We start from the raw sequence: 16179 nt of genomic DNA, 5'->3' as shown, positions 1-16179 counted from the left end.
ATGCAAATATTTGTCATGACTTTTTTCGCAATCACAAGTATCAAACACTTACCATTTTATTGTGCAATGTGTACGTAGACAGATGTAGGCAAATATGAATGTGGACTGGTTAGCGGTTATCTGTAGAAACCTCTATCAACATTAAAGAGAGTAGCTGGTTTTCGTACACTCGCAAGTGTACAAGACGTTGCTATAGCAACACCACGGAACTTGTTGAAAACCGATAAGCAACCAGAAGGAACTACATGAAAAAGCCAAAACAACTCTTGTGCATGCAAATGTTTGCATTTCGTCAAAGGGATTCCAATCGTTTTTCATAGTCAAACTGTTGTGATTAGATTCATTGTGACTTTGTAGCTGTGATAAATATATCCCTGACTGGCAAGGATGAAGTAGACTGAGTAGATAGTGATGCTGCTCAATGTGTAGCTCGTAGTGGCATCTATGTGTAAACATGCGTATATTTATGTCGTGTTTTATAATACAATGCTCACTATATATTTATTTCAGAATTAATTCAAAGAAATAATTTGAAGACATAACAAATGTCAAGTGTCGTTATAGTGCTTTCATAACTCTTTACTGTATCTTACTGAACTGTCGCCCTTTCTTACCTCTTTTAAGATTGTCTCGTCTCAAACGTACAAGGATGTACGGATATTGCAAGACTGAACCATGTGTGTAACTGCACAGCGAAAGTGTATGAAGCATGCCCATTCTTTTACGAAGAGACGAGTCCCCCTTTAATTCTCAAGTGTGCTTACTGTATGCCTCTTGGTTTGAAATACATTTCTGATCTACCTTGAACGTATCGATATGAGGGACATTCGTATCTATATCTTGTGTGGGGCCCGTTTGTTTTTCAGTCCTGGAACTGAACAGTATATGGAAACAACGGATGACTTTGTGTTTCCGTTTGTGAACAGTTAATATCTGTTAATGTTGGAATCAAATAGGAATTGACATGTGTTACTCTCTCTATATTTTTATGGGTATTTTAGACATAAAGTTGTCATAGTGCATAAGCATGGCAGGTCCTGCAGGCCATAGTTGCATATCAGTGAAAATATATTTCAATATTTGGGTAACTGAAACATTTTAATTGTATACCACAGCGTCAACAATGTATTCCAATGCAACGGAAGTTGATACCCGATAAAATAGAGTGACAAGAAAAGTTGGAATTTTCAGAAGCATCAAAATCTTGTAATGTCGAGACGAAAGTGACATAGATTGATTCCTGTGTTGAATGTGCTAGCTGACACAGGGTCATGCAGCTTGTTTTGGGTATTGTTCTGACCACGCGACCTCTGCTTCCAGAACGGCATGACGTGTGCCCACATCGCAGCAGCCAAGGGTAGTGTTGCCGTCGTGAAGGAACTGATGCGCTTCAACAAACACATCGTCACCACTGCCAGGAACAGGGTAGGTACCGTACTGCTGATGGTACAGTTGGATGTGAGTCTTTGACTCTTTGGCAGTCAAAAAACTGACTGAGAGGTATTTTGTCATATCTGTTGTATCTCCAATATGGAAGGTAATGTCATATCCACTACTAAGAGACCCGTGAAGGTCCCGAGGTAGAATAGGGCTTCAGCAACCCATGCTTGCCATAAAAGGCGACTCAGCTTGTCGTAAGAGGCGACTAACGGGATCGGGTGGTCAGGCTCGCTGACTTGGTTGACACATGTCATCGGTTCCCAGTTGCGCAGATCGATGCTCATGTTGTTGGTCACTGGATTTTCTGGTCCAGACACGATTATTTACAGACCGCCGCCATATAGCTGGAATATTGCTGAGTGCGGTGTAAAACTAAACTCACTCACCCCACTACTAAGAAAATCTTCTGAATTCATTATCGAGAGACACATTCGTTGACATCATGTTTTGCATTGATTATCAAATATGTCCCGTGAAGGCATGTGCAGTCTACCATTAAAACACCTTGAATGAAATCGTGTATAATCCATCAGTAAGTGGCATGTTGAAGTAGCGTTACCTCCATTCGAGGAGGCGACTTACTGGATCGGGTGGTCAGGCTCTCTGACTTGTACACATATCATATCGTATCCCTTAGATCGATGCACATGCTGTTGATCCCTGGCTTGTCTGGTTCAGACTCGAATATTCAGAAAACGTACTGCCGGAATATTGCAGAGTGCGACAACAATCAAACTACCCCAAATCCTAAGACGTATGTTCAGTCAAGACATTCGGGTCTTTGGTCCAATGTTGGTATAGGTGAGACACCGATGAGACAGTGTCCACCTACCCAGACAGTTCATTCTATGTGTAGTGTTACTATGGCGAAGTCTCTCTCCCTGACAGACTAACGACTCCCAGGCGCTCCATCTGGCTGCAGCAGGGGGTCACAAGGCCGTGGTGCAGGCGCTACTGGAGGCCGGCGCGTCCCCCACCGACGAGAACGGGGTAAGAATGGTAGACAGTATCTCTTTAATCTAAACACGATATACAGTGTGTCCCTTTTACGTGATGGTGCAGTTCACATACTTTATATAGCAGGGAAATACTGCAATGTTAGTGATTCAGAAGTCAAAATATTGGAAAATTGTGGGACTGAGACCATTGTTGTAGTCATGCAACATGCCATGCAAAGATCATGTTATTGGTGTGAAACAATCATTATTAGCCTGTCAGTCAGTGAAAACTTAGAATAGCATTTTCTAAGCTAATGTGATGAAGAATGATGATGACTTTATGGTATATAAGAGAATATGAGAATAAAGGCGTTGCATACCCATAAAATTATCATTCATGAACGGCAATGAAAGTTTCAATGATCTTGTAATTAACGATTAGGGTTAGCGGGGACGCTGATTTGACATGGTTGATCGGCTGACCTTTGTAAGCCGGTTGTGTTCTGCAGGACGGGATGACGGCTATTCACCTCGCCGCCAAACACGGCCACGTTCCAGTGCTGGATGTCCTCAAAGGCCGAGTGTCATTCAAGACAACAAGCAAGAAGGTGAGCTACAAGCAGCAGGAAGCCCACTGATGGAAGTACGAACCCACAGAAATACTGGGCGTGAACAAACTGAACTATTTTCAAGTCCCCTTTATGTATAATTATTGTTGAATGTTGGATTTAAGAAACAAGTATAAATGAAAATGTTTGTATTTCTGTTCATATCGCTCAGTACACTTTAGTCAATGGCCATAATCTGGATATAGAGAGCAACTCATTGGTGATGTTTGTAACTTGCAAACGTAATAGATTTGCATGATGGGCTGTGGAACGCAAGCGCTGCCTAGGTCCCAGACGTGTAGAGGTTATTAGTCAGGGTCAAGTTGAGGTCCTCTTGTTCATCCTCCTCCTCTTCATCACCGTCATCATCTTCGTTGTTGTCGTCTCACGTGGTCGCCATTATATGAACTGTATGATGCAGTTCTCCCCAGATCTCTGGCTCTGTTTCCTTGTTCATCATCTACTCTCGTATCCTCATGTCGTATCTCGTCCACTCACGTATAATCTCGTCTCCTTTCCAGACTGGCCTCATGGCGCTCCACGTGGCTGCCCACTTCGGCCAGATTGACTTTGTCCGCGAGATGCTGACCAAGGTGCCAGCGACGGTCAAGAGTGAACCTCCAAATGGTGAAGGCGGAATTAAAGACACAGAGGTAACAAGAACACAGAACTAGTCTATTACATTCACTGATAATCGCGCATCATCACAGGACCAGCGCGACCGTCACGTGTTGTGTGTTACTCGAATGCTGTTGATATGTCTGCATGCATCCCTCAGCTTGGATAGAAATGGTAGTCATGCTTGGTACTTACAGCTGGAAAATAATTCCAACATCGTTCCCTGTGTAGACAGTCCAGTAGTGCATAGTTTGGGGTTAAATGCAGGTCTAGTACTGACTGAGAGCTAAGAACTTCAGATGTTAATATGCGATACTTGCATTCACGAACGTATGCATTTTAAAGAATTGTGGGCTGCAAGATAAATTCTGAAGCTGTTAATACCATACTGAGTCTGGATATTTTCTACATAATAACGTTTAAGACATAATAATCTGTCCAAACATATTTATCGATCCGATCTGCCAATTATTTTGGTAACTTTTTCAACTGTAGTGGGAAACCGCAATTTTTAAAACTTCCATTGTGAAGAATATAACTTAATAGTTTCCTACGTGTATTTTCAAAAAGACTTTCAAGAAGCGCGGAATACTCAAGTTCCAATCTTACATCGACATGGTGCTTGTAGGAATAGATCCCTCCTATCCCAGTACCCCTTCCATTGTCAGTCCTTAACCCTGTGTATCTATGTAGATAGATTGTTACCTGTGTGTGAAAATATGTGAAATAGACTGTTCCACTTCTTCTTACCTCACCTCCCTGCATGTTTGTAGACTGACTCTTCCGTTTTCCAGCTCGCCATGAAATGGTTGAATTTCTTGTCAACCAGTTGTGAGGTGAGAAATGTGTCGATGAGTAGCATGTGTAAATGTTTGTCAATCCTGTCCAGTGTGCATGTCAATTTACCATATGTATATAACCAATATTTGTACTGTTACACTTGCCACTGCAAATTAATTGTTTGTTCTTGAATATTTTTCGATTTCAGTGTCAGTCTATTCACATTATGAATTTCAAAAAGGAACATTTCACAGTGATTTTTTTACGAAAGACAACACCTGTGTTTTGATGATCAGTTAGAACTTCTGTTGAACATTCCACTGAAGACCACACCAATATCACCTGGGCAAAAGAAAGTAAACAGGTGTAGTTGTTGCAGCAATCCCAACTTTGCTAAGAAAACTAATTAAATTTTTGAAGAACACTGATTATACAACGCAACCATCATGTTTCGTTTGCCAAAATGCAACCTAAAACATATGTTTGTGTTTTGCACGAAGTTTTGCAAAACTGTGATTATTGTCCTATGCACAAGCAAATTTCGTACATCGGGTCGTGACGGCTGAACAATTACTTGACAAATATCTCATGAGGAAATGCCACAATAAATGCCACAAACAGGAGCCTCCATATTGCAAGGGCATTGGTTTGCACAAGTCAAACTGTTAACCGTTTCAATATGACAGATCAGACACGTGGTCGACCTAGAATTCGACGTCCCAGTCACAAAACCCAAAGAGGATCGCTATCTGCGGGTTATTCATCAACCCAACCGGATGTTGACCGTGACATCATCAGAGGTAGCCACGTCATTGTGTCATTGCATGAGCCGATTCACAATGACAAGACGACTTCGTGCTGGTGACATATGGGCCCAACGACTGATGCGTTGCATGGCTTTGACCTTGGAACATTCTGCAGTGGTCATTACCACATCGGTGTTTATTGTTATTTTGCTGATAAAACACGTGTATTGCAGTGTGCCTCAATATATATTTTCTATTTCATGAAAAGGTTTTCTCATTTCCTTCATATTGGAAGAAACACTTTCCTTTTGCTCGTCAGTTTATACAAAAACTCTTAAGCGCGTTTGAAGCGAGCGTTAGATAACTGCCTCAAATACTAGGACATCAGCTTAAACCTTTTGAGGATATTATCTGTTCAATTTTCAACAAAACATTTCCGACAAATAAAGTGTAAATGTAAAGTTCAACATAATTATCCATTATGAAACCGTAATGGCAAGAAGGTATAGTAGCCGGGTGTTACGCTGGTCAAAGTTTATCTACCTGTAAAATCCCTCATAGGAAAACAGCAAAACCAACTGAAAAGTTTCTTGGCGATTCAGTGAAAAAGGAATCAGTTGGTGTGGCCTAACTATAAAACGTCTGTCACGTTTCAGCCGATGTATACAACGTGGCTTCCACGCGCAATCATATGTCCGTTGTATGTTTAACACCATGTTGCTCATCACTGTTGCCATGTTGAAGCATTCACATTCGTATATTGACGTAACACTATCTATTTCAGCGTTGTAGTCTCGGGGAAAGTAGTTTGAACCGTTTTGTTTTACGAATTCTAGGAAAGAATATGGTTTCACCCTAAATAAGTCTCAGCTGTATCACTATGCGGGCACACGTTAAGCAAATGTCGGAATCGAACTCGATTGAGCATCGAACACCGTAACCATTTGGCTACCCTTCCGACACTGTTTAGGCAAGTGTTTGTGTGTGAAATTAGTTTTACGCCGCTTTTAAACACGGCATGATGTGGGTTGAATTAGAAAGTCAGTTATATACTGAAGATTTTGGAGTTTATGATAAGTATTGTACAGGTGTGGATAAGCTCAAGTGCGAAAGTATTGTACCGTCTAACCATACATTCATCAAAATGTTGGCGCCATGTTTCACTTGTATAGTGTATATATTACCATTAACATCCACGCTAGCTTTATTTGCACAGAAACATGCTTGATGTTATTGAATGTGTGATTTAATTCCGGTTCCGGTTTCTTCTTCGGTTCCGGTTTCTTCTTCGGTTCCGGTTTCTTCTCCGGTTCCGGTTTCTTCTCCGGTTCCGGTTCCGTGGCCAGCGTCTTCCTCTGATTAACCTTGACTCACTTGTGTCATTGCGCTGCAATCGCTTCGTGCAAACGGGCCCTCAAAGCGATCCTATAGCCATGACAGTCCATGTTAAGGATGGTAGTTTTGCACTAAGACTGATCTGTGGGATGACACCGGGGTAATTATGCTTTATCCGAGGCTTAAACTACTCGCAGCTCTGAGGTCCACACGATTCTTCCTGTCGATATTGTCAACTGCGTCATGACATAACTGAATAACTACAGTAACATGTTCAGCTGTTATTTTAAGAGAAGAGGGCGGTGGGGTAGCCTAGTGGTGAAGGCGTTCGCCCATCACGCCAAAGACCCGGGTTCGATACCCCACATGGGTACAATGTGCGAAGCCCATTTTCTGGTGTCCCCAGCTGTGATATTGCTGGAATATTGCTAAAAGAGGAGTAAAACTTAACTCACTCACTCACTTAAGAGAAGATGTTGTGCTTATGTATGTCACAAATGTATGTTCAGCGCACACATATATAATCCCACGTGTATATGTGCCTTGCATAACACTGGCAAATATAATCAATAAAGTCCATCACTCGCACTTTACACGTATTATATATTCGAATCGTTAAATGTGACACTACGCTTTTATGGCGTAATATATATTTAGAGTGTATATCCACAATATAAACCAGTCTATATACGCTTTGTATAATTTGTATGCACGTCATGACTTCACAGCACTCTTTAGGAAGTACAATCATAGAAACGTTCCCATTTATAAAGAATTAATTTGAATTAATTTCATTTATGAATTAATTACATTAATTTGTCTCACTGACATTAAAGTATTTTCTGTTTCCGTAACACAATTTTGATGTATCAATCGCAAAAACCGCTATGTGCACCAAAGTATTTTTCACAGTAACGTTTCTTAACGTTTGTCGTTACGTTTGTCATGATGTGTAAGTAAATATGATTATACCGATACAATGTCAATTACCGAAGAAAATATACTATTACAAAAGTAGGGGATATGGGATTTACAAGGATAATGAAATGGAGATCATGAAGTCAAGAAGGAAACAAATGACAGAAACACATTAAGGGATCATTTGTCAATTTATTCGAAACCCTGGGTACAGTCAGTGAAGCACAGATTTTCCAGAGTAAGGGTAGACACAAACAGGGTCAAACAGCAAATTTATCATCACACAGTAGCAGGTAAACCCCCCTCGGTTGGCCAGACAAGCTTGAATTCGGCGTGGCATACTCCTAACGAGGCGTCCAGGTCATTTGGGGGAACGTTATTACATTCCTGTTGCTACGCTGCAGCAAGTTCTTGAACACTGTCAGGAGATTATTGACGTTGGCGTATCCTCTGTCCAAGCATGTCCTGGGCATGCTCGCTTGGGGAAAGGTCCGGACTGAGCGCTGACCATGGTAGTGTCGTGATATGCTGCTGTTGGAGGTAATCTGTAACGATCCTGGCCCTATGACATCTGGCAATGTCATCTTGAAAACTGAAACGGCGGCCATGACGACGTGCAAACGGCACAACATGGGGTGCCAAAATGTTGTCCCGGTAGTACTGCCCTGTGACACGTCCAGCAACAAGTCCGTTCTGTCAGCAGCAGTGATGCCTCCCCACACCATTACAGATCTATCCCGTTATGGATCATGTCTAATGACGTTTTCATCAAGGAAACGTTCGTTAGGTCGGCGCCAAATCCTCCTACGCCTGTCCAGTGAGCCTCGACTCGTCGGAGAACATTACATTGTTCCATCAGCGATCATTCAAGTGTTGACGATCACGACACCATGGCGTCTTGCCCTGATGTGATGATCCCTCAAACCGGAAATGACACGAGGGCGTCGGGCGTGTAAGTGATGTCTGTACAGTCGATACCGGGTGGTCTGGGCACTCACTACCAAACCAGTATCTCTTTGAAGTTGATAACTTTTCTGATTTGCTCCTACCAAGGCAATAGTGGGGATAAATCTGTCCTGAGCCTCAGTTTATGCCCTTGGTCGCCCAGATCTATCGTTAACAGACCCTATATCACGATGTCTGGACCATAATCTGCTGATGACAGACTGGGAAACATTCATTGTCCCTGCCGCAACGACCTCTGTTGTGCCAACCTGAGGCATGGCAAGGGCACGTAAACTCTCATTCTGTGTTAGACGGCATATGGTCTCTGTTTGATTAACGACTTCAACCACTGATAATCTGATGCTTACGCTTCAAGATTTTGCTCTAGAGTGGCTCCAACCTTCAAATTGAGTCATGCCAATTTTGTGCACAACCCCCATGATCAACAGTAGCATCCCGTGCAGATCCTGAGGGTGTCATTGTTGTGTTTGGGCGGTGAATTTCATTGAAAATGCTTCCTCAGTAAGGATCTATATAACTTTGTTTCGTATCCATTGGTATATGTGAAAATTTTTATCTCAAAATAAAATATCCCCTACTTTTTTTAATAGTGTAAATTATATACTTGACAGTTGGACCAAAGTATTAAAAGGTGAAAAGGTTACCATGCTGACAAGTGGTCGAATCACTGCAAAGTTACGGTCAAAAACACAAGTATTAGAATCGCTTCATATATAATGCTTCCTATCTGTACCATCTTTAATATCAACCAAACAGGCATGCATACTTATATTTGCCATTCAGATTATATGCAAACTATTTTACCAAACTTAGAACATCGTATGTTATGATGTTTCCATATTTCCAAATGCCTGTAGGTAAGTGCGTGCCTTTCATGTTGTCAATATCTCTACAGTGAACCTCTTTTCGGAAAATGTTTAAAGACAAATCCTGATTTTGCCATGTATACAGAATTGTTACGATAAGCTTACGAGTGCTGCTTAGGTACGTGTTGGTAGTGCGGGAGTGATGGCATGGCATGTGGGTGTCTGGATATTTAAGTGACATTAATGAATGCCTGTAGTGTTGAGTGTTGACTGTGGAGTTTAGCAGGTCAGGCTTATCTTGGGACGTACAATGTGTGTTATGATATTTTCAGTATGGATTGACCCCTCTCCATCTGGCGTCCCAGTCCGGTCATGAGGGGGTCGTGCGACTTCTCCTCAATTGCCCAGGGGTACAAGTGGACACGCCCACGAACATACAGGTAAGAGAAAAACTCTGAGGAAAAGAACCAGGAAATGACAATAACACGTCACAATATAATTCTGTAACCCCCAAAGTGCTGAAACTCTCTGCACTGTGGCCAGTGCTGGAAAAAAATGTAACAAAATTCAGCATGCAGGTATCATGAATATATGCTAAGGATAAAAAACTCGAAAACACAAAAGTTTGACGTAATACGGTTAATTTATTGACACATTTCGCTTATGGGCGAAACAAATTACCACATGGCCGAGAATATCTACTTTTGCTCAAAATGAATGACTGAATGCTGTTTTGGGGGCATTTATATACATATAAATATATCAAGGCCCATATTTGTTAATTTTACAAATTTACAATTATCTTATAAATATTAGTTTACGACTAGTTGTGACTGGGCTGAAATAGATGGACCTTGTTGGCAAACTCAAACCGTTGTAGATAGCATTTACCAATACCGTTATCCGTTCTCAAGTAACGTTCATTCTCTGTGTTGTGCAGGGCTCCATCCCGCTGCACATGGCCGCTCAGAGTGGACACTGCTCCGTGGTCAGCCTGCTGCTCAGCAAGTCCACCTCCCAGCTCCACATCAAGGACAAGAGAGGCCGTACCGCGCTCCACCTGGCGGCGGCCAACGGGCACTACGAGATGGTGGCCCTACTCCTGGGCCAAGGGGCGGATATTAATGCCTGTGACAAGGTAGGGAGTCGCACATTCTTTTTTCACATAATTTCTATATTTTTGCTGCATATATACATAGTTGCACGTGGCTGCATATCATTGTCTATATGAACAAACGGCGACAAGATGACCTGAATTTAGTAAACTGGTTTAGTCATTTAGATGTCCGTACGTTTTTGCTGCGTATTTTCGTAAAGTAAAAAGCATGTGAGTTCTCTCTGAATTTTGTACATGTTTTGTTTTTGAAAATATATTGTTTACACACTATTATTAAACGATTTATTGGTCCACAATTAGGTAACAGAGAGCCAAGCAGTATGACTTTATTGCTGAGTTAAATGGATAAATAGGCTTTCTGGTTGACCCTTTTTCAAAATGTCCCCAGATGGACACATGGTTACAATACCAAACAGACGATCAGCTGTTTCGCGTTGGTTATTACAATAACCACGCAAAGTAATGTCAGTCCCCTTATAGGAAAATGATGATTTCGTAAACACTGAGTTTGTATAAGGGTTCCATGGTAAAATCGATATATTTTCACTGTTTTAAGAAGATGTATGATATTAAGAGGCATGAAAGGATATTCGCGATTTGTTTTAAAATTGGACAACACATTATGATAGGGCCCGGGCCCGACATTAATGTCTGTATTAGGGTAATGAGCAGACACTCATGTGTCCATAAATGTCTGTAACTGGACAAGAGGCGGACATCGATGTCTGATAGTGTAAGCGGTAGACGTCAGTATGTCAGTACCCTGTCAAGCTATGAAACAACGGTCAGTGTCTGTGATCGTGTATGGAAGGAGAAGCGACTCAGCTTGCCGTAAGAGGCGACTAACAGGATCGGGTGGTCAGGCTCGCTGACTTAGTTGACACGTCATAGGTTCCCAATTACGCAGATCGATGCTCATGTTGTTGATCACTGGATTGTCTGGTCCAGACTCGATTATTTACAGATCACTGCCATATAGCTGGAATATTGCTAGGTGCGGCGTAAAACTCAACTCACACACTATGAGAGGAGAAAGCATGCTCCTGGGTGGCGTCTGATAGCCTGGGTGATAATCGAACACCATTTCCTGTTTGATTCCATATTATAACTTGGCGAAATGAATGTTTAACCCTCAGTATTGAGGGGATTTGTATCTCACATTGATCGGAAGTCCCAGTTGGTTGGAGGGAGTAACCATCTGCACACTCACTCACCCATCCATTAACCCACTTGACGTGTTCGCAGAATGCCTGGACAGCGCTGCACTTCTCCGCCAAGTCGGGCTACAACAACGTCGTCACGCTGCTCATGGAGTCGGGGGCGTCCCCGATGAACGAGACAAAGGACGGGAAGGTTCCAGTCTGCTACGCCGCTGCCGCCAACCACAGTGACGTCCTCAGCTACTTGATGAAACAGGACCACAATACGAGGGCTCTGATGGACGACAAGAAGGTAAGCCACAGTTCACCTCAGACCACATCAGACCATCTGGTCAGGAATTTCCAGCTTCTCTAGAACCTCCTTAACGGTGGACGACAAAAAGGTAAGCCACAGTTCACCTCAGACCACATCAGACCATCTGGTCAGGAATGTCCAGCTTCTCTAGAACCTCCTTAACGGTGGACGACAAGAAGGTAAGCCACAGTTCACCTCAGACAACATCCGACCATCTGGTCAGGAATGTACAGCTTTTCTAGAACCTCTTTAACGGACAATTCTGTCACGTACTATAGTCCAGACACTGATCCAAACCGTCGCAGTGAAGTTCAAGGACATTAATTTTAGTGTGACGATACATCAGATAACCAAAGATGTACGCCATATGACCAAACATGGATGCCAAATTACCAAAGACGTATCTGTGACTACAGCCAGAAGGTCCATAAAACAAATGTAGGTGCCGCTTTCCGTATGCAGGTACGATAAAGGGGAGATAATTTGCGTGGATGTAACTCTGATAGGAATCAGTGTTATATGCATTATAATATCCAAAGCTATGCTCACTGCAAGATGGATTTTTTTACCCGTCTTCAGCGTGACGAGCGAATGCTTTAACCACTAGGCTACCCCAATGACTGATGTATTTCTAAATTATATAAAATATATATACTCAGTTCCTTTTCTTTCATCATTCCAGTTTGTGTTCGACTTGATGGTGTGTGGCAAGCTGATCGACAACGTGTGTATACAAGAGTTCATACTGCTGTCACCCGCGCCGGTTGACACTGCTGCAAAAATGTCCAAAAACTTCCGTCTTCTGGCAATCAAGGAAAAAGAGAGATCCCGCGATTTGCTGGCAGCGGGAAGTTATTGTGAAACCATGGCAACAGACCTTTTGGCTGTTGCAGCCAGTTCCAACAGTGCCGAGCACCTGCTAAAGTCAGTTGACTCTCACGGAGTCCCCTTCCTTGATGTGCTGATCGAAAACGAACAGAAGGAGGTGGTGTCCCATCCATCCGTCCAGAAATACCTCTCCGACGTGTGGATGGGGAACCTCCAGTGGGCGACATGGAAAATCATTATGTTGTTCTTCACGTTCCTCTTCATCCCAATAATCTGGTTTATTTTCTGCATGCCACTGAGGCATCGCTTCAACAAGGTCCCAATCATCAAATTCATGGCATACCTCGTGTCTCACTTCTACCTAATGATTCTATTCTGCCTGACAACAGTTGCCCCCCTTGTTCCCATCTACCAATCAGGCTCTCTGATCCCACATTGGTACGAGTGGTTGCTGCTGGCTTGGCTGAGCGGGCTCCTTGTGTCGGAGCTGACCAACCCAGGAGATCGTGCAGGACTCGGGTGGATCCGGGTCGTAGTCATAGGAATATGTGCAATAGGAATTTTCTGCCATCTCATCGCGATTGCCTTTGGAGACAATGATCGGTTCATTTGTATATATCTGCGGAACCACTTCTTCGCATGGGCACTGCTATTGTGTTTTGTGCAGCTGTTAGACTTCTTATCATTTCACCACCTGTTTGGGCCTTGGGCAATCATCATCCGAGATTTGATGAAGGATCTGACTCGTTTCCTCGTCATTCTCCTCATCTTCATGATTGGCTTTACGCTCCACCTTGCAGCCTTGTATCAACCAGTGTATGCCCCGCGAGCACTCGACTCGACCTTGGGGGACGGGGATGGAAGCGCCGGGGCTGTCATACAGACACCCCTCGACACCTTCGAGTATCTGTTCTTTGCCCTGTTTGGGCTTGTGGAGCCCGATAATTTGCCTCCTATTCATAGAAGTCCATTTTGGGTGACGACGTTGGTGAAGATTGTGTTCGGGACGTACATGATGGTGACGCTGATCGTGCTCATCAATCTCCTCATTGCTATGATGTCGGATACGTACCAGCGTATTCAGCAACAGTCAGATACAGAGTGGAAGTTCGGGAGGGCCAAGCTGATCAGGAACATGAACAAGACGTCGGCCACACCATCCCCCTGGAATCTTCTGACGAAGCTGGTGACGTACATCAAGGTGGCTATCAAGCATGGAAGTAAGACATAGTTTCTTCCCCTTACACCCAGCTCTATTACATTTCCTTGCATGTGAATATTATTAAACTAACCTATTTCATCACCCGGGCTGGTTTTGGTGATCAACAGCATAGGCATCAATATGCGCAATTGGGAACCGATGACATGTGTCAACGAAGTTAGCGAGCCTGACCACCAGATCCCGTTAGACGTACCAGAGATCTTTGATCGGGGTTCTAATACCAGATTTACTAATTTTAAATTTAAATTTTAGACGTGAATATGTGTCAGTGCTACCCAAATGATATTTGCATTAGTAGTCGTGATATGGAACGCTGGGGCGTAGAGTGTAGGTTGTCACACCTCCCCTTTCTGTGCTACAGGCAAGATGTGCTCCTCTCAAGCCTCCGACTTCATAGACGAAGAAGAAGATATGGACGCCAACGCCGACGCCCGTTCCGTTGACCTCATGGCCCAGTCTTCTGCCAACTGGCTCCGCAACATCGCTCGCCGCAACACACAGGTCGCCCCTGAAGGTCAGAACCCTTGTGGTCTACTTATATATACTGATGAAAACGAGTTTATGGAACATAAACTAAAGGGCAAAAGATTTGTTTGCCTGTTTGTTGTTTAATGCCGCACTATAATGGTCTGAGACCATGGTCTCTGGTATAACCAAGCATAGACAGCGATTGCCATATTCGTCCGTTCCCTTACCGTTTTCATAGGAGTTATATATTTGGCATTGTATTACACTCTCCCTTAAGTCATAGTTTCGTGAAGCCAGAATGACACCAATGCTTTTATGACAATCCCCATGATATTTCTAACCGTTATAAGATAGTACTGATTTATCATATCCTGTTCCATCCTCAGGTGGGTTTCTTCGTGCTGCTGGTGGGGGTACGCACGGCCCGCAGGGGATCGAAGACGTCGTCAACTGGGAGATGGTTGTTCAGAAGTATCTCTCAATGCAAGGCCTCACTAACAACCTCGAAATGCCCAAGAGCGATGACAAGGGAGACGACTACAGTACTGGTCGGAACAAGCCAGCCGCTAACAATGACAAGAAGGAAAAGAATGGCATATCAAAATAGTTACAGTGCACGGCGGGGCTGTGTTTTTTAACATTATTCTTGCGGTGAAAAAACATTTTGTTGCATTTGATTTATAAATGTTTATACTTAATATGCAACAAGAAAAACTACACATAGTTAAAGACATTTGTACATATGCAATTGTTTTCCATTTATATTTTATCACTGACGAATTGGTTCAATTTTGCAATATTATTGTTTTGAGAACTGTATGCAACCCTCCAGTCTGACATTAGTACGTGGTCTTTTATATTTTAGCCTTGATAGACTGATTCTGTTAAACATAAGCATGTATTATCGGGTGCATAGAAGTTCAAACCTACTAATAGTAGCACATATTCGTTTATCCTGACGAAATGGTGTCTATATGTGTCGTCTGGATAAACGAGTCCTGAGTACACTAATAAATGAGCATTTTGATCATGTCTGAGAAATGGATGAAGTTGTTTTTATGGACAGTTCTGATTAAAAAGACTTTGGGACAACCACATGACCGCCATGGAAATTAAACATCCACGCTTGCAGCACACACCTTCCCCATAGAGGCAGTGCCTTAAGTAAACCTGCTCTAACCGACAGTGGCAGTCGCGGTGGCTGAGTGGGTTAGATAACTGACTTTGTGTGCTGGCAATTAGGTGCCTAGCTTTCAGAGTGTGGGTTTGAATCGCAGATGGGATTCAATCAAGAAATACTAGTATCTGTACTTAACTGAGAAAATTGTACTCCCAAATATAACATATGTTGCATTTGAACACTTTCTATGTTGCATTGTTATGCCCAGCATGGTGTTGTTGAGGTCGAAGGTAAACCACCATGGCAATAATTATTCCCTGGACCCACGAAGATGTCAACACTGATGTACATTTACCCATCCTCTGTAATTAAATTCGCTGACCATTTTGTATATATGTAGAATATCATGTACCATATAGTATACTACATTCACTTGTACTGAAAAACTTCATTACTGATAAAGATGCATAATACTACGAATCTAGAATCATTACATATGCATTTATTGATACGTGATTGATTGATTTTATGTATATAATGTATGGTTTGTAAATATTCAGTAACTGTGATATTAGTGTGTATATATAAAGGATCGATATATTTAATGAGATAATGGTATAATATATCTAATTAGATCAAATATGTAGAATTCGTGAATTGAGACTGGCCAGTTCGGAGCGTGAATCAAGTCAGTCTGTCCACGGAAGCAAACACTTACCTAACAGAACCATTCCTGAGAAAGTCCTTATGATTGGCTAAATGGAATACTTCATAGCAGAGATTTCTGACGACACTAAACTCATCCGAGTCTGGA

At 42.5% G+C, this 16179-nt stretch overlaps 1 protein-coding gene across 4 annotated transcripts in view; it reads left to right on the top strand.

Moving 5' to 3' along the window:
• LOC137291338 (serine/threonine-protein phosphatase 6 regulatory ankyrin repeat subunit B-like) overlaps positions 1–15845 on the top strand; it is a 70758-nt gene extending 54913 nt beyond the window's left edge. Inside the window, exons 20-30 of one of the 4 annotated variants that reach the window (XM_067822644.1) lie at positions 1321–1425; positions 2329–2430; positions 2888–2986; positions 3508–3639; positions 4399–4440; positions 9488–9595; positions 10096–10293; positions 11518–11724; positions 12410–13775; positions 14139–14291; positions 14632–15845. In XM_067822644.1, coding sequence (XP_067678745.1) covers positions 1321–1425; positions 2329–2430; positions 2888–2986; positions 3508–3639; positions 4399–4440; positions 9488–9595; positions 10096–10293; positions 11518–11724; positions 12410–13775; positions 14139–14291; positions 14632–14852 — 2733 coding nt within the window. In that variant the 3' untranslated portion in view covers positions 14853–15845. The remainder of the gene's footprint in view (positions 1–1320; positions 1426–2328; positions 2431–2887; positions 2987–3507; positions 3640–4398; positions 4441–9487; positions 9596–10095; positions 10294–11517; positions 11725–12409; positions 13776–14138; positions 14292–14631) is intronic. The other 3 variants (XM_067822642.1, XM_067822645.1, XM_067822643.1) reach the window with 3 other exon arrangements.
• The last annotated feature ends 334 nt before the right edge of the window (positions 15846–16179 follow it).

The sequence above is a fragment of the Haliotis asinina genome, chromosome 7 (genome assembly GCF_037392515.1).
Source record: "Haliotis asinina isolate JCU_RB_2024 chromosome 7, JCU_Hal_asi_v2, whole genome shotgun sequence".
Taxonomy (NCBI): domain Eukaryota; kingdom Metazoa; phylum Mollusca; class Gastropoda; order Lepetellida; family Haliotidae; genus Haliotis; species Haliotis asinina.
Note: the sequence above shows the minus strand (reverse complement) of the source record. Positions and strands in the feature narration are given on the sequence as shown.